General features: G+C 39.9%; 1 protein-coding gene across 4 annotated transcripts in view; it reads right to left on the reverse strand.

The window, feature by feature from the left end:
- The window catches only part of ANO5 (anoctamin 5), a 95,060-nt gene that overhangs the window by 17,843 nt on the left and 61,427 nt on the right, over positions 1–15,790 (reverse strand). For all 4 annotated transcript variants that reach the window (XM_084630755.1, XM_084630753.1, XM_084630754.1 and 1 more), the window contains 7 exons: positions 13,444–13,559; positions 12,410–12,544; positions 10,927–11,032; positions 10,767–10,827; positions 8,783–8,934; positions 3,083–3,157; positions 2,047–2,269 (listed from right to left, as the gene is read on the reverse strand). In XM_084630755.1, coding sequence (XP_084486881.1) covers positions 2,047–2,269; positions 3,083–3,157; positions 8,783–8,934; positions 10,767–10,827; positions 10,927–11,032; positions 12,410–12,544; positions 13,444–13,559 — 868 coding nt within the window. The remainder of the gene's footprint in view (positions 1–2,046; positions 2,270–3,082; positions 3,158–8,782; positions 8,935–10,766; positions 10,828–10,926; positions 11,033–12,409; positions 12,545–13,443; positions 13,560–15,790) is intronic.

Genomic DNA, 15,790 nt, shown 5'->3' on the forward strand with positions numbered 1-15,790 from the left:
TCTCGCGGTAGACACACTGGACGAAGCTGGAGTCGGGAAAGGGCTACTTTATTCTTCCCCTCACAAATGTTACTGAGTTTGGCCTGACAAATAATTTCTGGAGTCCATAAAGGGCTTTCAAGTAATTGGACAGTCAGAAACAGGGGAGTCACAATAGGGAAATATTTGGGAACTCTTGTCTTAGAATTACTGAAGTGACACATTTTGCATTTGGGTTCAAATTTTACTCTCAAACTTTGACTCCACTGGTAATTAAACCTGTGCATCTCAGAGCAAAATCTGGCCTAATTGTTACATATAATTCAGGAATGAAGGTGGCAAAACACATTCTTGAGAGATATAGTCAATGTTTCATACTCCTTTCTTCCACTAAAGCTTCAAGTCTCAGCAGAGTACAGATTCTCTTCTCAACATTAGAGGGCAGTAGTCACACAAAAGCGAAGAAGTGGATGATCTTTTCTGATTTTAGCTGATCACCACAAAACAGTGTGAGCTAATTTACAGAGGTCAATGGTATTTCACAGACAAGGAATTAGTCCTTCACATTAATGTGCAGACATAAAAAAAATGATTGTTTGAGCTTTCATGCATGTATTAGTGGGATTTAGCAGGATTCAATCTGAAGATGAAAAAACAAATTAAATAGGAATCATTTTCTCTTCTATGCAAATGATTATCTTAGTAGTTTATTTGTGCCTATTATCCCATTATTGGACAGAAAGGGGAATAAAAGTTAAGAGCCAGACAACCAAATTTATCCCAGAGAAGTAAGCAATACAGAACTACAGTTCTAGATGAGGTTTTCTTGGGCCTCTTCTGCTCACACTGAAGCCAATGGCAAAACTCCCACTGTGATTTTGTTACAAATAGGGAGTAGGTAAGCTCCGACTACATAAAGACAGGCAGGAGCAAAGAGAGTGAACTCTCACAGTGCACAGTCCAATCCACAGAGTGTTACTGACATACTCCAAGACAGACCCCTCCCTATCCTTACATCTAGAAGTATGATGCCAGGATTAAGACTATCTGAATACTTTAGCATTAGTTTCACAAACTAACATGTTAGTGGACAGTACTACTTTAGTTTGTTTGTTAAAACTGAACATTTGGCAACATACTCATTCTCCGTGTAATGCAAAGCAACTTCGAGGAACTGAAAAATAATAAGAAACCAGATCATTCCCTCCCAAGAAAAACACACAGAGAGGGCCCTGGGAGAGGAAATTTCTACAAGCACCTCATCATGCAAATAACCATACACACTCCCATGTCGGCAATGGGCCTCCAGCAACATCCTCCAGTTCCTAGACAGCGTGGCTCTATTGGAGATGCACTATCAGGGACCCCCACCTGGTCACAGTCATGAGGAAAAAGATGATACAGTCCTAAATCCACCTGTTCCTGCCATCAGTCTGTCTAGTTTCCACTCTCTTCCCTGTATGAATGCTGGATCTACAGGCTCCAGGACTGTGGAAGCTTTCCTCACCCTCGTCCTTTTCCATAAGGGAGATCCAGGTGTACAAATCTGGGTGAGACACTTGTACCCAATAAAATTAAGGAGCACGCTTATTTAACTGGTATAATTGTCCTACTTGACATAGAAAACACAATCACAGGTAGTTCATATTCAGGACTTCTAAAGGAAATTCTGCTAAATCAAGATGGTTTGATCTTGCTTTGAAGAGTTTAATATTATACAGAATTATAATTTTTAATTAGACTTCAGAACACGATTGCCTTGGTGTCAGGATAATTCCAGCACATGCAGACATTATAAAAACAGATACACCCATAACAAGACAGAGCCACTTATGACAATAGCTACTCAGATACAAGTAGACTGAGTGAAATTGTTCAACTTTGTCCAGCATAGCCATAGTTACAAGACAAAGACTCACCACAAACCTATAGGGCTTGGGCACAATGGAAACTGTGCATGAGCAAGGAAAGCAGTATCAGGCCCCAACAGATAGATTCTACTTTTAGTGACTCCATTATAGAGCGGAATGTCTCCCTGGCAATTTTGTTCTCTTGCAAGTTGCTTACCCATATCAGTGATCCAGACAGCTATTTTCTCATATAAGAAATTCAGTATCATGATCATGACAAAGTTCAGGCATGATGCGGTAACTGAAGTTGCCAGCTGTGGGGTCAGTAGTCCACTGATGGGTTGTAGAGTTTGTGTATTCTCCATGATGCTGGCAAAGGCAGCATAGACTGCAAGACGGTACACTATCACAGCTATCATACTAGCTATGATCAGGGAGATCTAAGGAAAGGAGAGAGATGTAGAGTATATTTACACTACAACACAGTTGCACACATGCACTTTAAGAATGGAAATTCATAGGGTCATGCTTTAGATTTTTTTTTCTTTAGTTCTTTTGGCTATGAGTTCAGGAGCACTGAAATGCAAAGTACACAGATAAAATACTTTTGGTGGATTATGTAACTAATATAACAGGGTATTTCATCAGAATAGAAGTTTGAAATTTAATAATTCTATTCAAAATACACATGTGGGAAGACATTGGACTGTAGACTTAGAGATGGAGAACACCTGTTAAATTATTTGTTCTGGGTCTGTACAACATCTAGCACAATAAGGTTCTGCTCCATGACTAGGACTCCTATGTGCACGGTAATACAAATAATGTATAATAATTATAATAGTAATAGGTAGTCCATCTCCCTGCAAACTCACTATCTGTTTATATAGCTATCAAACTGACACTACATTTGATCTTAGCCAAAAAAAATTCCCCTTTTATTTTTAAGCATGATAATCATGCAGTTTTCTGTATTAGAATAGATTGTTTCAAAGATTGGTTACACTAAGGGGTGAGCCCAGGTGAAAGTTGGCTCTAACCTAGCAAAACTCACCAAATCATTAGTTACTGATAGATCTTCAAGATCTTTATCTTCTCCATATAAATTAAAGCGTACTTTGCATGACAGCAGGAAACATGCAGGATATTATTAATTGGGAGATCTAAAACAACCACTGTAATACAAGTTAACATGATAGTGAAGATCAGTGATTGTGATACATGTTAAAGTGGTGATTCAAAAAGATGCTCACCCAGAACAACACTGTAGTTCCTGAGATGCAGAACCGTACAGCCTGGCTAGTTAGAGGCAAATAAGGCTCCATCTCCTGCAACAGTCAAGCAAGCACAGCACAGTTCACAATCCACATACATATTTGGACCCCAAGCAGCACACAATGCCTGGAACAGCTGTGTGAAAGCAAACATCCTATGAAAATCATTTTAACCCCTTTTATTCTGAAGAATGTATATTGCATGGTTTGCGTGTGGTAGCAAAGAAATCAGAAGTGAAGAGGCCAATAAACAGTATGAATAATAAAGCCAATAACCAGGATAATAACCAATAGGTTAAACAAAATCAGTCACAGTGCCTGAAGGACGATTGTGTTTGCTTCCTCCAATTAACAGTATTTGATTTTGAGAACAAGAGAGAATTACTGCTTTAGTTCCAAGTCAGTTGTAATACAGCTCTGGCTTCAAAATTTCATGACTATTTTCAGTGTTTTTCAAGTCAAGGTTTCTTACAATAAATGTTTACTTAAATGTACTAAGTTGTTCCACACAGCCACAAAGCATTTTACTCCACTTCTTCAAATCCTTTTTTTCAGTTGAAGAAATGGTCAAGTTTATTAGTTGCCAATCTAACTGCACTATCATGCAGCTATATCTTACCCAAAAGATTATTCCCATATAGCACAAGAACAGTTTCCCATTTTCATGTAAAGTCCTCTTTTTAGCAACCATTTCTAACTCCTAAAATATCAGATCAGATGAATTAACAAGGGCTAATACCAAGGGCAGAGAAATTAGTACAGCACATATGATCTGTTAATTATGTTACTTACGCATGGTCACTGAAAAAGTTATACAGGTCAAAGGTGTGAAAAAAATCACAGCTACATTGATTAAGGGTCTGAAAAAACCACAGCCCTGACTGACATCGCTAGGCCAACAAATCCCCAGTGTAGACACAGGTCTATTGATGGAAGACAGCACATAGATAATTTCAATCAGGGAGGTGGTGTTTCTACACTTACAGAAAGAAACATTCCATGATATAGGCTGCATCTACAGTACAAAGCTATCCCGCTGGTATAGAATCATACGGTTAGACGAGATCACAAGGGTCATCTAATCATATAGTCTCCATAGCGTGGAACTCTCTAGGACAGGGCTGGGCAAACTCTTTGGCCCTAGGGCCACATCTGGGTTTGGAAATTGTATGGCAGGCCATGAATGCTCACAAAATTGGGGGTTTGGGTGCCGGAGGGGATGAGGGCTCCAGCTGGGGGTGCGGGCTCTGGGGTGGAGCCAGAAACAAAGAGTTCAGGGTTCAGGAGGGGCTCCGGGCTAGGGCAGGGGGTTGGAGTGTGGGGGCTTCCAGCTAGGGGTGCAGGCTCTGGGGTCGGGCTGGGGATGAGGGGTTGGGGGTGCAGGAGGGTGCTCTAGGCTGAGACCGAGGGGTTTGGCGGGTAGGAGGGGGATCAGGGCTGGGGGTTGGAGTGCAGGAGGGGGTCAGGGGGTGCAGGCTCCGGAAGGCTCTTATCTCAAGCAGCTACCGGAAGCAGCAGCACATCCCCCCTCCGGCACATACTCGGAGTGCAGCCAGGCAGCTCTGCGTGCTGCCCCATCCACAGGTGCCGCCCCTGCAGCTCCTATTGGCCACGGTTCCAGGCCAATAGGAGCTGCGGGGGCAGCGCTTGGGGCAGGGGCAATGCGCGGAGCCCCCTGGCTTCCCCTGTGCATAGGAGCCGGAGGGGGGAGAGACATGACTGTCTAAAATGTACTTAAACTTTTATCAATGAATAATTCTGAGCACTCTTGTAGCTTGATTGGCATAAGTTATATTCAGTGATAATATACAATAAAAGGCTTCCTCCTTAACGGAATTATAAAAACAACTGAAGTTAATGTGAGATGTATACAAATATTTGAGGATATATTTAGGCCCATAATATGCGGTTCAAGTATTTCTGACAAGGTATATACTATTTTGTTTTAGGAATGACTGTCTCCGAACTATTTTAGGCTATTTGACACATAGTTCGTTTCCTACTTAAGAACTGATGCTGTATAGTGACCAAGCCTTAAAATTTCTGGGCCAAATTCTCCTTCATTTACACATATACTGAAGCCAGTGAAAGAAGAATTTGACCTGCTATGACCTGTATTTTCACCATCAACTATTGTGATGCTAACTCAGCAGAAATAGCAAACAAGGTGAAGATTACTTTCTCACAATGGGTAATTTCTGCATCAGTGTATCCAGTGAGGGGCAAAGACCTTGAATCATTACAAGTAGTGATGAGAAATTGGTTTTACAACTGATGCAAAGCTAGCCTCAGTGCTCTGTAAATGCAGTGAACTGTATCTATATTACCTTTTCAGTTTGCAAAATTAATCTGTTTGAAACCAATGTCCCTTCACACTTTCAGTATCACACACTAGATAATGAAAGGAAATTAAGCTACAGTGTGGCTAACCCGTATAGTTTTCTATGGCTGAGCAATGACAGGGATTGCTACAAAAGCCTCTGAAAATCTGCAAAGATAACAAATGCTCTCTGTCATAAAGAAAAGGATCACAAGGTAACTGAGGTTTTAATGGCAACTGTCACCACATGCTCAAAGAAAAAAAAAACAGCTGTGGATTGATTTCTTGTTCTGTCTTATGTTTCATGTTTGAGACAAGAAAATACATTGATGGCCAACTCCTGATCTCCTGTACAAAGACAAAATAAACCATTTTGCACAGGGGTCCACCATGCTTTTGGGGGCGATGGAATACTTTCTGAGTCCAGTGGCACCAGCAAAACTGCTCCAGATATTCTGCAACTATAGCTTATACGTAACTGTATAAGCATCTATGTTTGCTTCACCTTCCATGACCCAACACTGGGATTTTAGGCCAGTAGATGTACACAATCACTGCCCACTAGTCATGCCCTTAGTTCCCTGTCCAAAACCCACTATGCTTTGCCATGGACAGTGAGGCTGCAGCTCTGCAAGACACAAGAGTTATATGACTTTCCCATAGCCTTTCCTCCCTACATAGTAGAACCACAGTGGTTCTGCTGCCTTGTGGGTACTGTGGAGCTATACAAGAAGGGAAAGTATTTAGCCCTAAGCACAGACAGGGACACAGGTCAACATTATTATTAAACAGGCAGATGTTCCTTTCCAATTAGTTTGATCCAGTAGTCAAAAACAGGTACTTGCCTGAAATGTTCTTTTGATCAATCTAAAAACAAAACCTCCACAGAGCTACACCCATGGTCTTGTGCTCTAGCAGTCATGCTGTGTGATCTTCAGAGATATTTATCTCACTGTTGGAGTGCATATCACACTGAGGCATAAAAATGACCATGGTGCCCTGGCATAAGCAGAAAAACTCTCAGTGAGAAAAAAAGATCAATGTAAATTTCTCCTAAAAAGTACGGAGGCTTGAAGGGAAGGGCCATGTTGTTCATATAACAGTATGCTGTTTTAACAGCCATGGCTAAATTGAAATTTTTCTGCTGAATAATGTGTTACTTTCATGTATCTATTTGCATGACTGGTAAAAAGGAACTATTTAAAACATAGTTCCAGGGACAAAGAGTGTGACTGAAACTGTCCACTTTAAGATGACAGAGGCTATTCCAGAATGCAAGAAATCTCAATCATATATTCTAGAAACTTGCAAATTAACACCTGCTTAAAAAAATTTATAATGGAAAAACTAAAAAGCACATACGATCTAACTGCATCCCTAATTAAACTTCAGACTCATATCAAGGGCCTCCACAAGGCTTACTTCCCCAGCACTTAACACAAGCAAGTTTAGCTATCAGAGGACAACACACCACCAACTTTTTTTGCATCTTGTTTGTGTGAGGAGTTATTTGTCTTGCACTGCATTCTGCAATGAAGACAACAAATGTGTTTTCTTTCATTTGGAAAAAGTATAGGTTTGTTTCAACTGGAAATAGAAAGGAGGGATACTTCAGTTTGTGCTGTATCATTATTTCTGTATTCAGCATTCCTTTAAGTAAACAAAAATGTCTACTGCACGGAAACCGGAAAGCCAGTATGACTTTTGCTATCTCTGCGCAGCAGACTTTTCCTCTTCTCTACCTAGTACTTTCCATTGCTTTGCAGCATTCCTTATCATGCAGACAGCAAACATCTGTTGAATGGTCATTTCTCCTTAGCTACATTGTGTGTGTGTATTGTGAGAGGCTCAGGCCAGATGGCGACAGGAGAGTGAGTATTAGAAGGCAGATATATTAGTCCCAGATTAAGCAGGTCCATTTTCCCTGGGTAAGGTACCAGGGGCAGTTTTTGAAACAGAAAGGAACTTGCTGGAACAAATTCAGACAGGCAGGCTAATTAGGACACCTGGAGCCAATTAAGAACCTGCTAGAATCTATTAGGGCAGGCTGGCTAATCAGGGCACCTGAGTTTAAAAAGGACCTCACTTCAGTTTGTGGTGTGTGTGTGTGTGAGAGGAGCTGAGACTGAGAAGGGGTCCTGTTGGAGGACTGAGGTGTACAAGCATTATCAGACACCAGGAGGAAGGTCCTATGGTGAGGATAAAGAAGGTGTTGGGAGGAGGCCATGGGGAAGTAGCCCAGGGAGTTGTAGCTGTTGCACAGCTGTTCCAGGAGGCACTCTAGACAGCTGCATTCCACAGGGCCCTGGGCTGGAACCCAGAGTAGAGGGCGGACCTGGGTTCCCAACTCCTGATCAGACACAAGAGGAGTTCACCTGGACTGTGGGTTCCACCAGAGGGAAGGGTCTCTGACCTGTTCCCTGACCCACATGGTGGATCAGCAGAGACTATGGGGATTGTTCTCCTTCCCTTTTCCCATGCTGGCCAGTGATGAGGTTAGCTGAGTGAATGGCAGGTTTGAGCCACTAGCAAAAGTGGCCAAACTGAGGGCTGCCATGAACCTCTGAGGCGAGCAAATCTGCCAATAAGCGCAGGACCCACCAAGGCATAGGAGGAACTTTGTCACAATGTCTCTCTCTCTCTGTGCATATATATAGTCATATTACATTCATGTGAAGAGTGAAAATTTCAGTACTTACCATGCAGCTACCTGCTGCAAGAAAATAATAAATGACAAGTTATGGGGCCAGATTCTGCCCTAGTTTAAACCTGATGTGTTTCTATTGTGTTCAATGAGATTGCACGGGGTCTGGGCTGACTGAATTTAGTCCTATAAAGTTCTATATGCCAAACTCTCTACTCCCAGACATAGGGCTTGTTGAAAAAAATTTCATCTACAAAATCATTCTGATGACATATAAGGAAAATAATTTTACCAAGTGTTTGCAACATCTTTTTGATGCTCTCTATATATCTTGGTTCTTCTATAACCATCATCACCATAATGTCGGAGTGCTTATCCTTTTTTCAACCAGCTGTCAGACATGACCGTAAATGAGAGAATTTCACTGACTTGAGTGGATTTACTCCAGATTGCTCGTGGTATAACAGACAGCAGAATGTGCCTCATTGCTTCGTGTAGCACAGTACCTGAAAGTCTGCCCTGCCCTCATACAAATGGTTCACTGCCACCATAGTGTCACAGATCTTTACTCAGCAATTAGATACTAGCTAGTTCCTAAGACAGAAGTATCACATTACAAAAAAGTGTTAGTATGGAATTTTAGCATAAAGTTTTATTCATTTAGGTGTCCTCTCAACAGACATCTTCACACACTGAGCATTTTTTTTTAGATTACCTGAGTCACTGGATTTTTTTTTTTGTGGGTACATTTGGCTTCATATTCTGGCCTCAGCTGGAGCTGTTGCTGTTCCTCTTCAAAATCAACCAAATCCCATTCATATTTGAGTCTAGCTTGTCGCCGCTTCCAAAACTCCAAGAAAAGTGTTACTATAAGTGAAAAGTGTCAAATAAGCCCTGTTATGAAAAGTGAACTGACAGGTAGGTTCTAGATACCATCCACATTAAACAACCCTTCTCTCCTGTGTCTCACGATTGCTATTCTATTACTTCTTCTCTCAATGTGATTTGCCTGATGTTCATTCAGTGTATCAGCCACACAAGAAAGCTCACTGCCAAGAGCCGTAACATGAATTAGATATATTTATTGGTAAATTGAAGTGTAAATGTGAGTAGAGCACAGGATGACGAACTAGCAAGCCCTCATGACCACACTAGATAAGACACACACATTTTATTACAATGATTAGTTAAAACCCAAGCAGCTACACAGAACTAACAGATAAGCTGGGATATTTCAGATCAGGCTGTTGGGTACGAGAATCTATTATGGAAACATCTTTACTATAGATAAGCAGAACTGTTTTTCAGTAGAATGCTTTCCAAAGTTTTACATGAAGCATCAGATGCTCTTTTGAGGGTTCTTTTGATAAGATGGCATTTTGAAGATACTGAGCTTTTGATGTTTCTCAGAAAGTCAAGGGAGAGCCTGGCTTAAGAACTTTCTTTTTTGAAATAGCAGTGTGTTGAGGCTTGTGTGTATATTTATATAAAAAAATGATGAGGCCTTCTACAAACTGATCTAAAATGCTGTAAACTTCTGGTAATCTGAAATGTCTGTATCTGAGTTGGTAAGAGTTTGTGGGTTAAACACACACAAGAAAGAGAGTTTATGTTGTAGTGCTCTGTAAACCTTGGTAGAACATTCTGGAAATACAAACTTATTTATGCCATTCAAGGGATAATGTTTAAAAGTAAAAAAGATCTTGAAGAACACAGGCTTAAAAATCTATTCATTCTGAAATTTCCTGAAAGATCCCAGTGTAAAAGATGGTGCCTAGATGCTAAGATGATAAATAGACATATGATAGACAGACCTTTGTGGGATAATGGAAACTCTGTAATATGGTTATTTCTGGTGGGCTAAGACATTTGATACATTCTTTCATGCTTTAGTCACCCAAACAGGAAAGAAGGTTCTTCATTAATTAAGGTAAAGAATAGGAAATAATAAGCATGCTCTCACAGACATTTACAAAGATGCATATGAAATTTAACAAAAGAACAACCATCAAAGTCAATAGAATTTTGTATCTAAAATGGATATGTTAAATGGTAACAAAGACAAATACATGCTCACAGGAAGTCTCATCATAGAGAAGACAACTCAGTTAAATACATCTGCCTTCTGCATCTTCAAAATACACTCATTGTCTGATTTCTCTAGTGCAAAAGTGGGACAATGTACGGGTCCTGGTCCTAAGGCTACCTATAATAATGCATTCTTTGAGCCTATGTACTACTTTCTGCTTGTGGCAGCCATCAATCAGAAGTAGAAGAAATTTGCTTCATAGGGTCAGAAAGAGAAACTTTATTGCAAGGATTAGGAGAAAAGAGAAAACACAGTCTGAACTGTATAAAACCTGCTGTCATGTAGGGAAGAAACTAGCGATGTGTTCACTACAAATTAGGTTATTAAAAGAAAATTAATAATTGTAACATTAAGAGTGACTTGCAGATAAACAATTCTGCAAAAATACAGTCTTTTAATTGCATTGCAGCAGGTGTGTAGGTTGTTTAAGGCACTAGGTTATGTTTTCTGTAAAGAGCAATTCCTCCACAAGTTTAAATTATTTTTATTCTTTGATGGGGTAAATATTTCTAGATTTAAGGAAAAACAAAATGGCTTTCCCAATGTCCCTGAAAGGTTTAGTCAAGATCTCCCCATTGCTTTAATTAACTTTGTTATCAAATATACTCACCCCATATGCCCATGAAAATTGCAAAAAAAAGTGTTGCCACGTTATCAAACAAATGGGAGTACTGTAACAGAAACACACAGGGACAGGACAATTCAGTGACAGAACAGTTTTAAATAAAGCAGAACATGACAAATAAATAATTGCAGAGTTGGATACAGACCTTTGAGGATTCACATGTGGTGTTTAGCTTCCAGTACTCACAATTCCCATCACAAAGAGGACACATGATGATCTCTCCTCCAATCGCAGTGGCACAGATTTCTTTGCTGAGGAGAAGAAGATGGTTTTACATTTTCTTCAGAAGCTCAATATGACATTTCTTTTGGAAAAAGATCAAAGCTTCACTTGTTCAAACTTAAGTGTTTTTAGCTTTGCTGATGATGTGTGAAGGTTACATCCACTGATACAACTGTAACAGGGTCAGAGAAACCTCCAGGAAAATCCCAGTTGCTCCTGGAAATGGAGTTGGTGATTCACTTGGTGCCATGATTCCCTCTGTGTCAGTACTGAATCAGTACTTCAGCATTCTGTTTGGGAGGCACTGTGCTGGATGTACAGTCTTTCAGATGAGATATAAACAAAGGTTCTTTCTAATCTGGTCACTAAAGATCTCATTGCACTTTTTGTAACTTCAACTTGCTTCTTATTTTTACTTCCTGTTCTATATTGTTGTGCAGTGTTGCTGTATGATGTTAAGCAGCTTCCATTTTTTAATCATAAGCAGCTGTATTGCAGGGCTAGGTGAAGTGACCTGTGTGTATACTTTTTAATGACCATTTAAGTCTGAATGTGCATAGGGATCTTTCAGGAAGAATGTAGGATATTATGACTATAACACAAGTCTCAAACTGGCATAGTTCAGCAGAACAGGGCACATAGGTACCCATTCCTGAATGTACTTTTTAGCTACACACGTCAGAGACCAAACCAAACTTGGAATGTCCACTACATGTGAAGTCTGATTCATCTCTGATGGGGCATGTTCTCTGCATTGCTCCTGGACATTTTGGGTAATTATTCACCATTGTTGGCCCTCTGAAGCAGGCAAAAATTGCTTTCACTACAAGATGGATCAAAACTGGAGGGTCTAAGGAAACAATGAACAGGTGATACATAAACAATCTTTATGGGAGAGAAGCTGAAGCAGGCAGAAATGGCAGTATCCTGAGGACCCTACCAGCCACAGCGTTGCCCAAATACTAGCAGACAGAAAACGCTTTGCCAAATTTAAACAAAAATTTCAACTTCCAACTATATGTTAGATTTTACTGTACAGTGGACAGTTGTGCTCTATTTGTGCAACCCCATTTAAGCCACTGGTGGTTGTCGGGGCGTAACAGAGCAGAATTTTCCCCCCTGCTTAAAAACATTTTATGTTTGCTGCTTTTCTATAATGAGCAAAACTGCATTCTTTAGTTGGCTTTGTATTTTCAGAATAATTCTAATTTGTGATTTTTTTTTGGTAAATGTTAATGCAAATTATGACTTCTACATATACAAAAAATACTGAGCATAAGCAGTTATGAAAATGTGATACTCCAAAAACACAGTATGCAACTAGACGTTTTAAAACTATAATCCTGATTTTTAACAAACTAGGTAAAGATATCTCTTTCAATGTAATTTTGGCAGGTTGCACTCACCTGCTCATATTTTCATCCATTGTAAACCAACCATACAGAAAACAGATTAAGCCAACCACTGCTGCGAAGAACAGCATTTCTGTGTAGAAACCCAGCCAGGCAAAATAGATTCCAATCTTCTCTCCATAGTACTTCCTGCACACAAAGAATACAATTGGGTAGGGAAACACAGGAAGACTGCAAATCACAAAAGGCAAAACTGGCAAGACCCAAGCAAAACTAAAGACAATGGGACAACTTCTGACCTCACCTAATAGTAAATCCAATGATTTATGCTGTATAAATGAGATCTGAATCTAGACCATAAATGAGAGTTACACATGTTGAACAAGCACAAGATGGACCTTATTTAGGGAAAAGATGAAGCTACCCCTTGTTTTCCCTTCCAGGAATACCTTGCTTAAGGAACTCTTTCCTCCACTCTCAATATAATGAAAATGCAGATTTACCTGTGTTATGCACCAAAAGGGGATAGTAGAGTATAAAATCTAACGGTTCACAATGGCTCCAAATGGATCATTTTAAAAGAACTCAATATTTATCATAACAAAAGCAACAAGGTGTGTTACTAAAGGAACAAATGGACTAAGGAGACACTGATTGAATCTCAGGCAGGTTTATGCTAGGTTTTAGGCTTAATTAGAGTTAAGTTTCAGGTTCAGATTCAATGTGCCAAAATCTCATTGACCGTTCTTGAAACATTTCTATCTTAAGCGGTGAAAGAGATCAACTGATTTTACAAAATACCTGATACTCCTCAAATTTTTTTTCTGCATCTGATGCAGATCTGGAAAATTGGCCTTTCTACATTCGGCTGGTTTGAATGGCTTTGGATCTGAAGTAAAGAGTTTTGCCTGTCTCTAATAAAACATACATTGTGTACTCTCAGAGACGTGCCTGTTTAGGCACCTGTTTTTCTTCAAACATTAGAAAGGAATAAAAAAATCCCCAGGAGGAACAAATTACAAATGAATGCAGTGAAAACCAATGAATTGTGGCCACATGCAATGAACACTTCACAGCCCATACCTTACCTAATGAGATCCAAAGGCTGCTCCTTGTAAAACCGTAAAAACCTAGCCCATTCCATATACAATGTGTATCTCTCATTGTCACAGTTTGGATCATTTGCCTTCTTCCAGTATTGGCACTGTGTGGATGTGCACAGATTAGAGGAGAGACAAAGAAACTCATCAGAAGACTAACACATTACACTAAAATATGCAAATCTGAACAGCAACACATCCTGGGTGAGTTTTAGGGCCACCTAAAATTACTTGGTGCTCAACATCATAACTCATCCCTAGAATAGCCCTTTCAACACACAATATTTTAAAACGTATGTACCCACAGACCACTTGTCAACATGAAAGGCCTGCATATGTCAGACGTTAAGGAAAATTGCACTGATATAGCTATTTAGTGTAAACTCTTAATATAGGGATGCTGCACTCTCGGAAAATGGGCCTTTCACTTCTGATTTCTTCTAGTAAGTTACTGGAGTAAGTTGTACTAGTACAAGCCATGTTTTCCATTGGTATAGCCTGTCTACATTAGGAGGTTGCAGTGGTGAAGCTACATCAGTGCAAATTTTCCTGATGTAGATGAGCCCCAAACAATTCCCACCTCATGAAACAAACTCAAGTCCAAATCCCTTGTAGGTCAGAATCAGGTTCTTTTGATAAATTCCATAATCAAGGGCCTTCCACTGAGAGATGCAAAGATATACACAACACAAAGTAAAGCTATTTTCTGTTTCTTCAGAGATTGTTATACTGTGTTTATCACTGCAGTTTCTGTGGCTATAATGCAAACATCCACTAAAATAAGACTGCCACACTAATTCACTTCAATGGTAGGCTGTACTTTCATAGACTTTCCTATTGTATGACAGAATGCTAGGAAGAAGAGTTTTCTGATCATTTCAGCTTCCTATGAAATGAATAGGATGGAAGTACTGGAATGTTGTCAATTCTCCTGTTTTTATTGCATTTCTTAAAATGCATTTCTTTCCCAGCTCCTGGAGTCACATGACTATAGGTATGTCTACATTCTGAGTTGGATGTGTAATTCCCAGCTCGAGGAGAAATACCTGCACTAGATATAATTGAGCTAGTTCACTAAAAATAGAGTGTAGCTACATGGTTTAAGTGGTGGGAGCAGCTAGCTGCCCTGAGTACAATCGCATCCAAGACTCTAGGTACACACTTGGGGCAGCTAGCCCCTCTTGGGGCTCACACCTCCACAGCTATACTCTATTGCAGTGGCAATGTCTCCTTGAGCTGGGAATCACACCTCCAGCTCTAGACATTCCCTTATTGAGAATTTCTGCTTCTGTTTTTTTTTTTTTTTGAAGTCCTCATTGTTTGTTCAGAAGAAGCATGTAAATATGACCGAAGGGCACCCCGCAGGTTCAAAGATCAGAAAGTAAGTTAAAAAGAACCCCAAATATTATATTTTAAATAGCTCATGATTTTTAAGTCAATATCATTATTCTGGGAGCCTCACTCAATTTTCAAACTCTTGAGGTTGCTAATACTGGTATTGTGTGGAAAGGCATCAAAATTGTATTTTGGCACCACCGCTGTTATTGATTATTATTTGTTTCTGATGTTGCCCACAATGTAATTGCTGCTTGCCAAGCATATTAATGGCACAGGTCCTACCCTGCCAAGCTTAAAATCTGAAAACCACCAGAAAACTTCCCATTCACCCAAGTAGCTGGCATCATTCCTTTCAACAGAAGTTTCTGGTTTTCAGAGTATTTCTTTGTCAGATTTATGGTGTGACAGAAACTTATCAAAGGATTGTCAAAAAATAAACAAGTGATTTAAAATGCCACTAGGCATCATAGGTTTCAGTGTAGCAGCCATGTTAGTCTGTATCCCCAAAAAGAACAGGAGTACTTGTGGCACCTTAGAGACTAACAAATTTATTAGAGCATAAGCTTTCATGGGCTACAGCCCTCAAATAATTATTAAAAAACAAATAAGGAATTAGATTAGAGCCTCACAAAAACAATACATTAAAAATGCTACTCGGAGGTAAACTTCCACTGTAATACACTGGTATTTAGTAGCATAGCTCCCTCCTGTTTACACTAATAGGGGCTGCAGGGCTATATGCAGGTATTCCATGTTTAAAGCATACCTTGAAGAAGTCGTTCTCAACCCATGGCCGGCCGCGCACACAGCTGCAGCCCATGTCACATCCTCAGGGTCATACAGGTAGCATATATATTGTGTGGATGCAGCCCACATAACACACAGAAAGCTGCATATGTAAATAGGTTGAGAAACACTGCCCTAAAGCAAAACAGAGAAAGCTACCATCCTTACAGACTTTACAATACTGACAGTATGCCACCAGAGGGCATCCTGA

Source organism: Lepidochelys olivacea (assembly GCF_965140295.1).
Source record: "Lepidochelys olivacea isolate rLepOli2 genome assembly, chromosome: 6".
Classification (NCBI taxonomy): Eukaryota; Metazoa; Chordata; order Testudines; family Cheloniidae; genus Lepidochelys; species Lepidochelys olivacea.